Source organism: Numenius arquata, chromosome 19 (assembly GCF_964106895.1).
Source record: "Numenius arquata chromosome 19, bNumArq3.hap1.1, whole genome shotgun sequence".
NCBI classification, from domain to species: Eukaryota; Metazoa; Chordata; class Aves; order Charadriiformes; family Scolopacidae; genus Numenius; species Numenius arquata.
This window is the reverse complement of record NC_133594.1, coordinates 1,915,935-1,930,055: the sequence shown is the minus strand read 5'-3', so window position 1 is coordinate 1,930,055 and position 14,121 is coordinate 1,915,935. Positions and strand designations below refer to the sequence as shown.

General features: G+C 57.3%; 1 protein-coding gene across 1 annotated transcript; it reads right to left on the bottom strand.

Moving 5' to 3' along the window:
• Positions 1–3,691: 3,691 nt before the first annotated feature.
• Positions 3,692–9,812, bottom strand: LOC141473616 (glutamine synthetase). Its single transcript, XM_074161189.1, has 6 exons — positions 9,608–9,812; positions 8,871–9,032; positions 7,006–7,152; positions 6,045–6,172; positions 4,707–4,906; positions 3,692–4,420 (listed from the first exon to the last, which is right to left on the bottom strand). The coding sequence occupies exons 1-6, from the start codon at positions 9,810–9,812 to the stop codon at positions 4,099–4,101; spliced, it is 1,164 nt and encodes a 387-aa protein (XP_074017290.1). The 3' UTR covers positions 3,692–4,098.
• Positions 9,813–14,121: the final 4,309 nt, after the last annotated feature.

Below are 14,121 nucleotides of genomic sequence, written 5' to 3'. Positions count from 1 at the left end.
CTCTCCCTCACTCTTCTCCCGGCACATCGGGTACCGCTGTGCGATGCTCGTCCCCCTCCAGTTGCGGCTGCATTTCAACAGCAGCGAATTGCTGGTAATGAGCCGTGTCTCTCCACGAGCTGAGAGCCTTCCAGATCAAAGATGCTCTTATACAAAACCAGAATATGATCACTGGCCTTTAAAGGCCAGACTAAGCTTCTGAGGGAAAAAAAAATAATTCAATTTTCTGTAGATCTAATTTGAAACCATTTTAATGCTCATTAAGATAGAGAGACCCAAGCAGATTGTGCAGGCTGGAAGACAGAGAGGGGAAAAAAGAAAGAAGTTATTATTGACATTTTAGTTTAGGTCTTTATTCTACCCGGAGCTCCCCACGTCAGGGCAGCCGCTTTGAGTAATGCTGTTGTTAGCACCAGAATTGTAATTCTAATGTCCTTTTTATAACCGGCTTAGGAAAATAAATAAATCTTGAAGGCTTTGACTGAATTCAAAGTAATGGAATTTATATTGATGAAAAGAGATCTGAAGATGGAGAAACCTGCAAGCCCCCGCGCTGTCGCTCCCTACCACGGGGTGGTCACGATGCTCGCCCACCCTGGGTGTCCCCTGCTGCAGCGCCTTCCTGGGGTGCTTGGTGGTGGGGGACGAAGGAAGGGACCACAGTGGACACCTGGTCCTCGTGTCCGACCTTGGCAGCCCCATGGGAGCTGTCTGCCGGAGCCACTTGTCCATCTGCTGGGTCACAGCCCCGGGGACAACTGTCCCAAGGGATAACGCACCCCTCGGCGGCGTCCAGCTCCATCCCTCCAGCTGAGGGGTGGGACGGGTACGGGAAAGAACCCAGAGGGGTATTTCTGTGCCACTGTCTGTGGGTGCTGGTGTGGAAATGTGAGATTGGGTAAAGGTGGGTGCATCTGACCAGCGGGCGAGGGTGTGGGGTGTGCTGGGGGAGGTGGGCACGGTCAGGGCAGGAGAAAAAGGAGTTTGTGTTGCAGATCTTCCCGGCATCGCCCTCCCAAAGCTCTTTTTAGAAACGAGACTTTTGCCACCCGGCTCCTCCGCTCTCTGCCAGCAGAACCCCGGGAGGAGCAGGGCAAAGCCCGGGGCTCCGCTCCCTGCGATGTCTGCCTGCGCCTGCGGAGGGCAGCAAACCCCCGGGAAGCGCCCCAAAACCCCTCCTTGCTTCCCAGCCCCAGCTTCTGCCACCCCCAGCACAGCCTCCTTTGGGAAAGCCCTGGATAAGGATAATTGCAGCAGCCCCATCCCGGGGAGGATTCCATCCGGGGGTCCCGGCGCTGCTCCCACCCCTCGCAATCCGGCATAGAGCACCGGGCGATGCTGGGTGCTCCTCCTGGCACTGCCCAACCCTCAGATGGGGACACTGTCTCCCCCCATGGCCTCAAGCCCCAGCCCGAGGGCTGCTTCCATCCCCAGCGCCTGCTCCGCTGGCTGAACCCACCCTCGACAGCAGCAGGAACACCGAAATTATAAGGAAAGCACTTGTGGGAACTTGCCGGTGTCCTTGTTTTCCCCTGTGCTGCAGGCCCTGTGGGTGGGAATCACTCCTGCTTTCAGAAAAAAAAACCCCTGACACATGGTTTCTGGCCCATTTTGGCATCAAAAAGTACAAGTAAGAGCTGTGTTTTGGCAAAGGACAGCATGAAAGCGCTCAAGCACGCTGCAGCTCCAGCCGCACGAGGACCGGTGGGCAGCATCCCCAGTGAACAGCAGCCAGGGCTGATCCCAGCCCAGGGGAAATCCCTCGTTGTGGCTTTGGGTGAGTCCTTGGATCGCCCTTTCGCTGTCCTCCCCCAGAGAGGAGGGTTCTCTGCCAGAGGGGAGCCACAGGGTGACACCCAGCGCGTGGATGTACCATGGCCCTGTGTCCAGCCAAAGATGCTGGCAACGTGGATTCACCTGATTCCCCGAATTTAGCAGGGGCTGTACGGCACAGGATGATGAAAGCTGGAGTACTTTAAGCCACGGGTACAGTCAGGGAAACAAACATGAGCCTTCCTGCTCCAGATTTAGCTCTTTATTGATTTTCCAGCTGCATCCAGCAGTCGCTGTCCCAGCGCTCAAATTACCCATTAAAGACATCATAGAAATGAGAGGAAAACAAGACAGCGTTGTGGTTTTGATGAAAAACGTTAAACATCCCAAACAGCAATTTCTGGAAGGAAAATTTGTCCTTCCGAAGGTGGGGAGTGGGTTACATTTATTCTTGACCAGCTCAGAGACACTGAGGGCCCTTGGCTCTTTGTGGTCCAGGACACGGCCACTTCCCTGGCTCCCGCTGCCCCCGATCCCTGCTCCGATGGCAGTGCCGGGACCTGCAGGGGGGACTTGGAGTCCTCCATTCCAGCTTGTCACCTGTGTCAGATTCAAAGATAAAGGTAAAACCAGTTTCAAAATCCCCACGACTGCACTGGAGTGGACATGATATCTCCTGTCTGCTCATGCTGCTGGTACCACACACCTCCTGGTGACCCCCCCCCGCTGTTGGTGACTGCAGCTGGGTCTCATCCTGCAGGTCTGTCCCAGGGACCTGACCTGCCTGTTCAAGGTGTCCCTGGGGACCATGAGCTGCCCCTTGTGCTTGCATCCGACTCCTCCCCACAGCTAGAGCATGGAAGGACCCCCAGGGCCTGGCCCTTAGAGATGCTGTTGACACAGAAGTGTCCCCACCTGGGGGTTTTGCTCCATGAATAAAATCTATGACGCCTTCCCATGAAGAGATTCCAATCCCAGGGGCTGTGCCATGTCCCTGCAGTTCATAGAATCATAGAATTGCCTAGGCTGGAAGGGACCTTCCAGGTCATTGAGTCCAACCATCAACCTCACACTGACAAAACCCATCACTAAACCATGTCCCTCAGCACCACGTCGGCCCAGCTTTTAAATACCTCCAGGGATGACAATTGACTAACTTTTTGCTTAATCCCCCAAAAGAACTCATTTTCATAGAATCACAGAATGGTTTGGGTTGGAAGGGACTTTAAAGATCATCGAGTTCCAACCCCCCTGCCCTGGGCAGGGACACCTCCCACCAGACCAGGTTGCTCAAAGCCCCCTCCAACCTGGCCTTGAACCCCTCCAGGGATGGGGCAGCCACAGCTTCTCTGGGCAACCTGGGCCAGGCTCTCACCACCCTCACAGCAAAGAATTTCTTCCCCAGATCTCATCTCAATCTCCCCTCTTTCAGTTTAAAACCATTCTCCCTCATCCTATGGCTCCCCTCCCTGACCAAGAGTCTGCGGTTCAGCAGGGCATCGCTCTGGGGTGCAGCAGGGGGACATCCCCGGGGCTCCCCTCCCTCACCCCAAGGTGTCCCTGGCAGGGAGGGCTGGCTGTCCCCATCGCAGGGCTGGCTTTGCTGACTCAGCAGCGCACGCCCTGTGTAAATGCCCGCCAGCTGCTGCCCTGGCCGCTGTTTGCTCAGCCCGCGCTGCTCTGTTTGCCTTCGGGGGATCACGATGGAAGGAGATGGCCTTTCAGCCGCCAGCAAATGGGGCAAGGAAGCCCCAGGCACCTGCCCCAAGGATCCTCCAACATCTCGGCTCCTCCAGCACCTGCCCAGGGCCAGTGGAGGATGCTCTGTGGCTGTAACCCATTGGCAAGACTCTAATTAAATCCTCCATGGAGTTCTAGGGGCAACAGAAAAATGCACCCGCTGCAGCATAACCCGGCTACCACGCAGCCTGGAAAATTATTTATTATCATTTCCTTGCAACAGAGATATGGGAAAAAAGCACCCGCCCTCCCCAGGTGCAAACAGCAGCAGCTGCAGCTTCCACGTAGGGTTCTATGTACATCACAGTGTAAAGTCCATCGGGAAAAAAATTCAATCCAAGTTTTAAAAAAACACTCCCCCACCCCCAACCTTAAGCCAGGAACCAGAAAAAAAAGTGGTTGAGAAAATGGGCTGGGTCCCTCACTCTTACTATAAAATATATATATATTTCTAAGGCGACGTTTCACAAAACCAGAAGCGAGGTTCCTAAAGAGTCTGAGCTGGCAGCCGAGGACACCAGAGGGGCACAAATCCCACGTGAGAAGCTAGTGTAGAAACGAAAACCTCCACCCAACCCCACGGCCTCAGTGGTCAGCATAGTCCTTGGTCTCCACCCCGGTCTCATTGAGCACCGTCGTCCTCATGATGGCCTCGGTGACCGCGTAGGGGTCGCAGTTGGCTGCCGGCCGCCGATCCTCAAAGTAGCCGTAGCCATCCTGGCCAACCTGGCGCGGGATGCGGATGCTGGCGCCTCGGTTGGCCACCCCGGCGGAGAACTCGAAGATGTTGGAGGTCTCGTGGTGGCCGGTGAGCCGCCGGGAGTTGTCCCTGCCACCCCGCGGGTCATAGACGCAGATGTGATAGTCGTGCCTCTTGCTCAGCTTCTCAATCGCGGCTTCAATGTGTCTGTGGGAGAGGAGAATGGGGTTGGGATTGTCAGTAGGTCCACTTTGGGGGTTGTTCCCATGGTTGGGAAGGTCGTCACCCCCTCCTTCTGTGCAGGGACAAAGACACCCCAGGGGACACTCTCATATGACCAGCTGCTTCTAAAATAAAATGAGCTGGGACAGCCCCAGCCCTGCCTGGTGCAGCCACCCAGGTATGGAGACACATGCGATATGGGGAGCTGCCATGTGGCCAAGGACACCCCAAACCTCCCGGGTACATCCCAGGGACCCCCTCCAGGACTCACTTAAGACCCCCTTCTCTCCGCATCTCCTCGGTGCTGTAGTTGGTGTGACACCCAGCGCCGTTCCAGTTGCCGGTCATCGGTTTGGGGTCCAGAGTAGCCACAACCCCAAAGTCCTCGCAGACGCGGTGGAGGATGAACCGAGCCATCCAGAGGTGATCCCCCATCTCGATGCCTTCGCACGGGCCCACCTGGAATTCCCACTGGAAGAGGCGAGCGGATGAGCCAGTGAGGACGGGCAGGTTCATGTCCCCCCCCAGCCATCACGTCCCTGTCACCCCCTGGTGAGGGCTGCCAGCCTGGGGTACGGCCGAGCTTTACCCCCCGAAAATCAGCAACAAGGATGAGGAGCATCAAGTTCAGCAACAGGACAGCTTTGGCACGCGAAAAAAAGGGAATAAATTGCTCATGGTTAAATAGAGCAAATTGGGAGGGGGGAAAGGGGTAATCAAAATGGAGGTAAATAAGCACCACACCTGCCTTCAAGGCTGGTGCTGGAGCTGCTGGTGTGCTGGGCCCCCCAACCCACACTGCAAACAGGGCAGGGGACTAACGAGGAGCCCGTTAGTCCTTCCCAGGGCTGCTGCTTCCCGGCCGGAGCCGGGGTTGCGCCACCCATGGTGACTAAGCAAGGTGGGGGTGACACATTTACGGCCGGTGGCACGGCCTGGCCGAGCTCAGGATGCAGAAAGCACCAAGAAGGACCCTGAAAAAAATCAGGGCAAACAGCAGGGTCGTTAAAAGTCCTGCCTCAGCCACACTGCAGATAAGCCCCCCCATGCTTATCTCCGCCACATCAGCAACAGGGGAGTCAGCGATTCGCAGGCTGCGGGGCCGAATCGCCGTCGGTCAGTCTGGCCACTCACCTAATGCAATCAGGGACTCCCTCCGGCTAACTCCTAAATAAACCCAAATCCCTCCTCCCCCCCAAGCTGCTTCCCAAGGCCATGTCCCACCCGAGCTTCCCAGCTCCCGGGGCAGAGGAGCAGGACGCAGACACCCGTTGCCCCACAAGCTGTTCCCGCAGCCCGTCCCGGCTCATCTTGTCCCTGCTCCGCAGGGGACAGAAAGCTGAGGGGAGCTCCACAGGGCATGCGAGAGCCCAGGCTGAGCTGCGCAAGGAGCTCCCTGCAGTTTGGCCGCCCCAAAAAGCAGGGATTTGCACATTGGGGCGAGTTAGAAGAAAATCAAATGTGCACATATTCATCCTGGCAAAACCGACATGGGGAGTCAGGGGGTTTGGCATCCCAGAGGAGCTGGGATTTGCTGGCTTATTCCAGCCTCACGCCAACTCGTATCCATCACTGGAAAGCGGGGCTGCGTGGGGTCATCCCCACCTACCTGGGAGGGCATCACCTCTGCGTTGGTGCCACAGATCTTCACCCCCGCGTAGAGACAGGCCTTGTAGTGGGACTCCACAATATCACGCCCATACACCTTATCTGCTCCGACCCCGCAGTAATAGGGGCCTGGGAAGGAAAGAGGTGTCACCAGCCAAGTAAAGCTTTTAGGAGCAACAGCAGCATTGCAGCATGATCCCACCACCCCCAGGTACCAGCCATCATCCGCAGAGGATTTACGGGAACTGCCCCCCACGGTGCATCCAGCCACCGTGCTCCAGCATCAGCCATTCATCTGCCCAACCTCAGCCTTATCTAAGCAGCTCAACAGGACTTGTAATGCAGCAACTGGGAGGTGGCCAGGAGATAAGGAAAGCTTGGCTCGGTCTGCCCTGCGGCACCTCGCTGACCCTCGGAACACATCAAGCCTCTGAGATTGTTGTGACAACAGCCGACATTGTCCACGCTCAGAAAATTCAACTCGCTGTGGTTTTATACAGCTCTTCCTCATTCAGGCAGGTCAGATTAACATCTTCTCCCCGTCTGGGGGAAGGGAGATGTTGAAAGTGGCCAGTCTCCACAAAAGGCTGACTAACTCAGATTGGAAACCCCCTGGCTCTCTCCCAGGAGGCAGCTGAGGCGCTTGGGGCTCGCTCACCACTGCAGGAGGGCACCATGTGCCGGCCCTTTCCCAAACAGCCGTGGGGAGGAGGTTTTTCCAGCCCAGTTCTCCAGCCCTTGCCAAACAAGTCCTGCAGATGAACTGTTTGTGTAACTGGGGTCCGGTGGGAGCGGCACTGCCGGCCGGCTCATCTGAGCTGCGGGCACCCAGCGCTCCCGGCAAACGCTCCCATCCTCATTCCAGCTCCTGCCCGGTGTCCGACGTGATGGGAAAACTGTGCCCAAGCAGGGCAGCAGGGAGCTGAGGGGAGCATGGGTTGGGGAGTGAAGGGAACACTTACCCTGGGGTCCGGGGAAGCCGTTGTCAGGCCAGCCGTAGGGGTGGCCGTTGATGCCCAGCAGTGTGTACTCCTGCTCCATCCCGAACCAGGGGTGGCTGTCCTTAACCAAGTCCATGACCTTCTTGCATGTGTGTCTCAGGTTGGTCTCTGGGAGCAGAGAGGTCCGGGTTAGACCCACACCGTTGGCAGGCACCCACCATGTTCCCCTCCATCCCGCTCAGACGTTGAGACTCCACCACTGCCAAGCACTTCCCACAGAAGCCTTAAGGAAACCAGGGAGCAGATCTCCCCCTTCCTGTGACGCTTCTCTGCTCCCCAGTTTCCTCCTTGCAGAGCTACTCCATCACCACAGCATCAGGCCACAGGCCAAGGAGGTTGTTTCCACCTACTCCCCAAACCAACCGCGATAGTCCATGAACATCCTCCTCTTACACGCCAAGAGACCACGAGCCATACCCCAGCCCCGTCCTACAGGCATCCAGCAGATCTGGGACCAGGGACCATACATGTCCCATCACTACTGCACCCCCATCCTCTTTCTACCAGCTTCAGCTTAATTATCCTCATCTTTCTCCTGCTCCACATTTTTGGTGAGCGTCCAGGCTGGCCATTCGTGGTGGCAGAGGTGCTCAGGGCAACCAGGGCTTTGCCAGGGAGATGCAGATATCAAAGAACCATGCTGACATGAGACAAGGTGCCAGGCAAGGGGACTGAGAGTTCAGACCGAAACAGCAGGGCTGAAAAACTGTTGTCACAGGGACAGGCAGCAAATTCTGCCTTTAAATCGCAATAAAAGACCCCAGAACAGCTATGACATAAAGTCCAGGCTGTGGGACTGGAAAGGAGCAGTGACACGTCCCTTGCACCGATGGGAGAAGTAGGGGAAGGAAGTTCTCCCCGACCCAGAGCCCACACAGCCCTTAACCTCCATGGAGACCCACTCTGGGAAGAGCAGGGGGGTGCACCCCTCTGGTCTGTGGGGTGTCACGGGGCTCGGGGCTGAGCTCTCTGCCCCGCTCCAGCCCCAGGAGCTCCAGGGCCGGGGGCTCGTTACAAATTGCTCTGGTGGAGCTGCCGGGCAGGAAACCCAGCCAAGACGCTTCCCCCGCGGCGGAAAGGCATGACGCCGTTTGAAGAGGAACCAGCCCCATCTTTCACCATCGCTGCCCGCAGCCTCTCCTCTGCCTGGCAGATGTGTGCATCACCCCGCGGATGCCGTCTCCCTCCCCCCACGCACCCACACGCTGCTTTTCCGGCAAATAACCGGTTATTTGCCAGCAAACAACCTCCCCCCCCCGGGAGCCCCTCGTTGTCCTCGCAAACCAGCTCCCCCTCCTCTGTCTGGGGCTTTATCAGACGGACGGGACAGACGCTGGGACTGCAGACTTCTGCCTGCGGTGATAAGAGCAAGAGCCGGCGCGCTCCGGGGCTGCTTGCAAAAGGTCACCCCGAGCCAGCCCCAGCACCTTCTCCCTCCTTTTCTGCAGCCACCCGTCAACAAGGAGAGCGGCCACCAACCCGGCACGTTAAAGCCCCCCCCTGCCACTTCCATCCCCAGCTCCCCCCGCCGTAACCCCGCTGCCCCGAGGGCTGGGTGCGCTCTAGAGGCGGGTGACGCCTTGGGCGCGCTGGAGCTGGCGAGCGCCGCGAGCTCCACGTCGCGCTGCTCTTCTTCTCACCCTGCATCTCCAAAACAGGTTCCTGCAAACAACCGCCACCACCAGCGCTTGAATTTCGGAGCCTGGGGCCAAGCGCTCGGTGCTGAGCTGCTCCCCAGCATCTGCGGTCCAGAGCGGGCAGCCCCTCGGGGGGTATGGCACCCTAAATAATGAGGGGGTGACCCTCAGGAGCCAGGGGGTGCTCACCTGCGGGTTTCCTGTTGTACTTCAGCACTTCGCAGAGCACCAGCTTGTTGGGGTCCAGGCAAAAAGGGTCCCTGAACATGCAGACGGGCACCAGGAACATATCGCTGTTGGAGCCCTCCGCCTGTGCCGTGCTGGAGCCATCGAAATTCCACTCAGGGACATCTGTGAGTCAGGAGGGGGACAGAGGGGGAGTAGGATTGGGAAAAGCTCTCTCTCATACGGATCGTGCCAAGTGCTGGTGGTTTAGACCCAGGATGGAGCACCCAGAGGGCACCGAGTGCCACAAGACGATGGCCACAAAGGTTTTCTCGCACATCCCCAGAGCCGGGTGGTGTTCCCAGACCATCAGTGTGTTCACCCCCCCCCCCCAGCACCATCGGGGCACAGGCAGGATCGGACCCAGCCATTTCACCTCCCTCCGCCAAACCCCAGGGATCCAGATGCCGACACGTCTCCACACCTGTTTGCCTGGTGGAAAGGGGCGAGGATCTCATCCTCCCCTTCCCACCCAGTGCTAATGACAGAAATTATGGATTAAGCAAACCGCAGCGACGCAGGCCAGATGTTTACCCTGCCGCTTGATATAACCCCATGTGGCAACTGCAGCCAGTGCCACGCAACCAGGGACATCAAGTGCCAACTCCCACCACCCAAAGAACCCTAGAACTTTTCCCTGGCAATGCTTGGGGCCCTCCACCATGCCAACCATCGTCTCGCGGGAGAAGCAGTGGTGTTACCTTCGATGCTCTTGGGTTCCTTGTTGAGGGTCCTGCTCTTGCAGCGCACGCCCTCGCCGCTGCCGTCGATCCAGACGTAGGTGACCTGCACCAGCCCATCCTGGGGCAGCCTCATGTACTGCTCCCGCACCAGCTTGTTCAGCCTGGAGCTGTGCGACACCGACATGGCGACGGCCCTGCGGGAGCGCGCAGGTGAGTGCGCCATCACCCCCAGACCCTTCCCCTCCCTTTATTTTAAAAGCAACACCCCCCTCCAACCCTTCAAAAAAAAAATAAGCCACAACCAACCTCCCGCCCGGCCGCCCCCGCGGGTGCTCGGCGCTGCACAGGCAGCCCCGACCCGGCTGCCCCCTCCCCGCCGCCGAGCGGAGCGTCCCCCCGCGGGACTCGAACCCGCGGCCCCGCCGCTCACCGGCCCCAGCGCTGCCCGTCGCCGACGCCCGCCGCGCTTTATACGCGGCCGCGGCCGCGGCCGCCCCGCGCGGGGAGGCGGAGCGGAGGCGGCTCCGCCCCGGGCTCCGGCCCCTTCCCCATCCCGCGAGGGTTAGCGATTAAAAAGGTATATTATCATTTTTTTTAATTTCTTATTAAAATATTCCTCATTAAGAACAGCGCGTATCGCATTGTTAAAACATCGCTTTATTAACAAATGACAAGTTACTTGCTAAATAACTGGCTATTTTTTTAAAAAATAACAAGTATGACTCATTGGAAATATTATTTACCACCTCGCTGCACTCCCTCACGGCGCTTTGTTTTTGTAGGGTTGCCCTCAGGTGCCGGGGGGTGTTTTGGCCCCCCCAGCCCTGCTCCGGGACATGGGGTGTGGAGCTGGTGTGACCCCCCCAGGGCACCCCAAAAGCCTCGCTGAGACCGTGCCCTGCGGAGGTGAGACGCCTGGGAGTGGATTGGGGTGCCTGGCCAGGCCTGGGGACACGGGCAACCGGATCCCTGGGGACACTAACACCACCCTTGTCCCCCCCAACCCTGCCTCGGACACCCCCAGGGACGAGTCCTGCCCACCCGCCTTCAGCCCCTCGTGTTGGCAAGGCTGCACCGTCCTCCGGGCACGGCCACCCCCTGCAGAAGAAGGGTGTCTGGGCTTTGAAGGCACGGAAGGCTGCAGGGATTGCTGCTGGGAAAACACCGAAATTGCCCCCTTCGGCCCCTCGCAGCTATAAATTATTGAGCTAAAGTACAATATTTTACATTTTGGAGCGCTGTCGGTGTAGTTAAGGACCTTTTAAAAAACAAGAATTCTCCACGCGCAGGAATGGCTCTGGTTTGATTTACAGCCAGATAAAAACCCCAAGCCAACGGGTGTGACTGTGAGCAGATTATTTCAATATATCAGCAATTTCCAGCTATCGAGCCGAACCCAGATGTAAATTAGATTAATTAAACGGGCCGCTGCCTTTTCAGTGTTCCACAGGCACGGCGGTGACAGGGTTCGCATTCATTAGAGCGGCCAGATCCGAAAGGTGCCAGCGGGGACCCGGCTGCGAGCGCAGACACGGCGCAAACAGCCCGCTCCGGCGCCTCCCCGGCCTTATCTCCAATAAACCCGTATTTTGTTTCTGGGCGGAGGGTAGGATGTCAAACAAACCCCCAGCAAACCCAGCCAGGTGAGTGCACCCCCACTCTCCAGCCTCAGTCTTTAAGCAGTTTTTGGTTTTAACGTTCCAAGAGGACGGAAGGCTTTAAAGCACGACCGGGCTCCAAAGCAGTTTGGGGTTTTGCTCATTCCCCCCGGTCCTTAAGGCAGGCTCATGCTTGCGGCCGCCTGACTCACCCCCAGGAATGTTTTTGTGCAAAACAGTAAAACATCTGCACTGGGACAGCTAAAAAAGACCCCTTCACAGCCAATGTGTCCGTCCTCCTCCCCACCCCCCCCACCCCGACACAGACCCACAAACTGCCCCCCATCATACCTCCTCGCCGGGCACCGACCCCAAGCCCCAGCTCTGTTTGTCTTCCGAAGGTGTTTTGGTCCCGCAGGTGGATAAACAAGTGGGGAGAAACCCGAAAGCATCTGCGATTGCACAAGAACCAGGAAATGAGATTGGCAGAGAGAGGGAGAAGCAAAACTTAATTAGCAATTTTGGGCCCCAGGTGGTGACATCAGTGGCAGCAGGCTGCGGGCAGGCCAGACGTCACCAGCCCCATCGCCCCCAAGGCACTGCCCCGAGCAGAGCCCGGGCAAAGGAGGTTGGCACCCAGGGACGTGCCCGAGGGCCCCCGGAGCAGCGGTGGCAGAGCCACGGGGGTCTCCTCTCTGTCACCCGTGTCCTCAGCGCTGCCCAGGGGACGTACATGGTCCCCCGTAGCTGAACCTGGGGTGCAACTCGAAAGCAGCCACCTCCCTCTCTGGGGTGCTTTAGGGACACAGCTACGAACGCGGTTGCAAAGCTCAGCGTTTCCTCATTCCTGTTTGGAAATCATCCCGAGCAGGGCAGCAGCGCAGGAGGAAACATACCCCTGGGTGAGCAACCCAGCGGCAGCGTTTCCCGGAGGTGTTGCAACACGTGGCCAAGGCAGCGCGAGCCATGGACGCGCCAGCAGCTCTGCAGGGTCCCTTGGCCCTGAGCACCCATCTCCATCCTGCTCTGGGAGCTGGATCCCATGGGACTGGCTTTGGGACTGGTGAAGCAGGGGCTGATGCTGAGCTTTCACGGCAAGCAGGGAGGATGGTGATGGATCTGCATCCCTTGGGAAGCATCGCAAACCCAACCGGGGAGAGGTGACCCACTTCTACAGAGCGTGATGCATGGCATCCTTCAGGGCAGACAGCAGGACGAGCAACGGTGTTCTCATGGGGGACACCAGGGTTTGGCCAAGAACCTGCACCTCCCTGAGTCAGCTGGGTACGGGAGACAACCATGGAATGCTTCAGGTTCTAAGGGACCTTAAAGATCATCCAGTCCCACCCCCTGCCCTGGGCAGGGACACCTCCCACCAGACCAGGTTGCTCCAAGCCCCGTCCAACCTGGCCTTGAACCCCTCCAGGGATGGGGCATCCCTGGAAGTGTTCAAGGCCACTTTATTCCCAGTGGAAGCCTTGGCTTCCTCCCTGGATGGGCCCAGAAACACCTCAAAGCACTAGTGGGCTGAAAACCACGGAGAAACAAAACAAAATTCAGGCTGCGTTAATGATCACTAGTAATTGGGTTTGGGGAGCAGAGCTCCCCTTTGAACGGCTGGAACCACTGAGCACCAAAATCCCCCAACAGGGAAGACAGAATAAACATGGATAATCCCTCACCTGGTCAAAACCCACCCGACCCTGGGAGGGCAAACACCGTGTTTGCCCTTTTTGGGTTTTTTTTTGTTTTGTTTTGTTTTCTTTTACAGCTGTTTGGGGGCAGCAGGGACACTGCCAGCCTGCGGGCACACGGCCAGGGTCCCATCCCTGCCCAAACACCGCAACCAAGGCAGCTCGCCAAGTATATGATTGATGCCGAATTATTTCATGTCAAAAGGGATTTAGGTAAGCAGGAAAAAGTATTTCTGCCGTGTAGCGTTGGGCACCTGCTTATTCAGCTTTTCTCTCAACCTTGGGATCAAATCTTACCTCACCCCAGCCTAATTCCAGCCATTTCTGTAGCATCAGCTTTATGTCACACTAACAACGCCAAACACAATTCACTCCTGCATCCTCGAGCCTCTTGAGCAGGATTTTATCCCCCAAGCAAGCCCCAGCCAAGGTGCTCCACGCTCTTTGCAATCAGTGGGCTCCTGCCCGCTCCTCTCTGCGCCGGGTACAGCAAATATTAACCACCAGCAGGCACCCGGCTCGGGAATCAGTGACTGGCCCAAGGTCAGGCCACCGGAGGAGCCGAAGGCAGGAGGGGAGCAGGGATGTCCTTGTACCAGGAAAAGGTCGCAGATTAAACCTCCAGAGGATTTTGCTGAGGACCATTTTGAGCTGTGGAACGGCACAGGGGGGTTTCTTGAGATTAAGGGCGGCAGGAAGAGAAGCTGATTCCTGATGTATTGCTCCAGTGCAGACCAACCATCACCTCCACCGCGGCGGTTGAGATGCCATTCCCGGTACCCACAGGGATCACTGGGTGTTACAGGATGCGGTGGGGCTGTCCCCTTTCCCAGCACCTTTTTTGGGAGGTGATGTCCATCAGGCTGCACCCAGTGATGCCCAGAGAGCTCTCCCGGGGAGACCTGACCAAGGCCTAAATAAAACTTTTAGTTTTTATCTCTCTGACTTTGAGACTTTATCGGTCCGAGCATTTTCAAGCCTTGCCAAGATACACCAAATATATTACTAAAGCCTTTGCTTCAATAACAATAACAGCCTTAGGAAATTTTCCAGGTTGAAAAACTGCAGTAACATGACGTGCTTTACCAAGAAGGGGTTAAACACAGACTAAGTTACTCCTGGGGTTAAACATGGACTACTTTACCCCCTGGGGTGACTTTTAATACCTTCACCCCAGCTACAAGCTGGTGCTGCAGCTGGGCAGGGGCTTGGGGACCTTTCAGTTTGGTTGTCAGATCCC

Bases quoted from the DNA above. Each gene is read 5' to 3' on its own strand.
- LOC141473616 (XM_074161189.1), bottom strand. From the start codon at position 9,812: ATGGCGCACTCACCTGCGCGCTCCCGCAGGGCCGTCGCCATGTCGGTG. The intron at 7,153-8,870 runs GTGAGCACCCCC...CTCTGCTCCCAG, and splicing joins GTACAACAGGAAACCCGCAG to AGACCAACCTGAGACACACA. The intron at 4,907-6,044 runs GTAGGTGGGGAT...CGCCTCTTCCAG, and splicing joins CAGAGGTGATGCCCTCCCAG to TGGGAATTCCAGGTGGGCCC.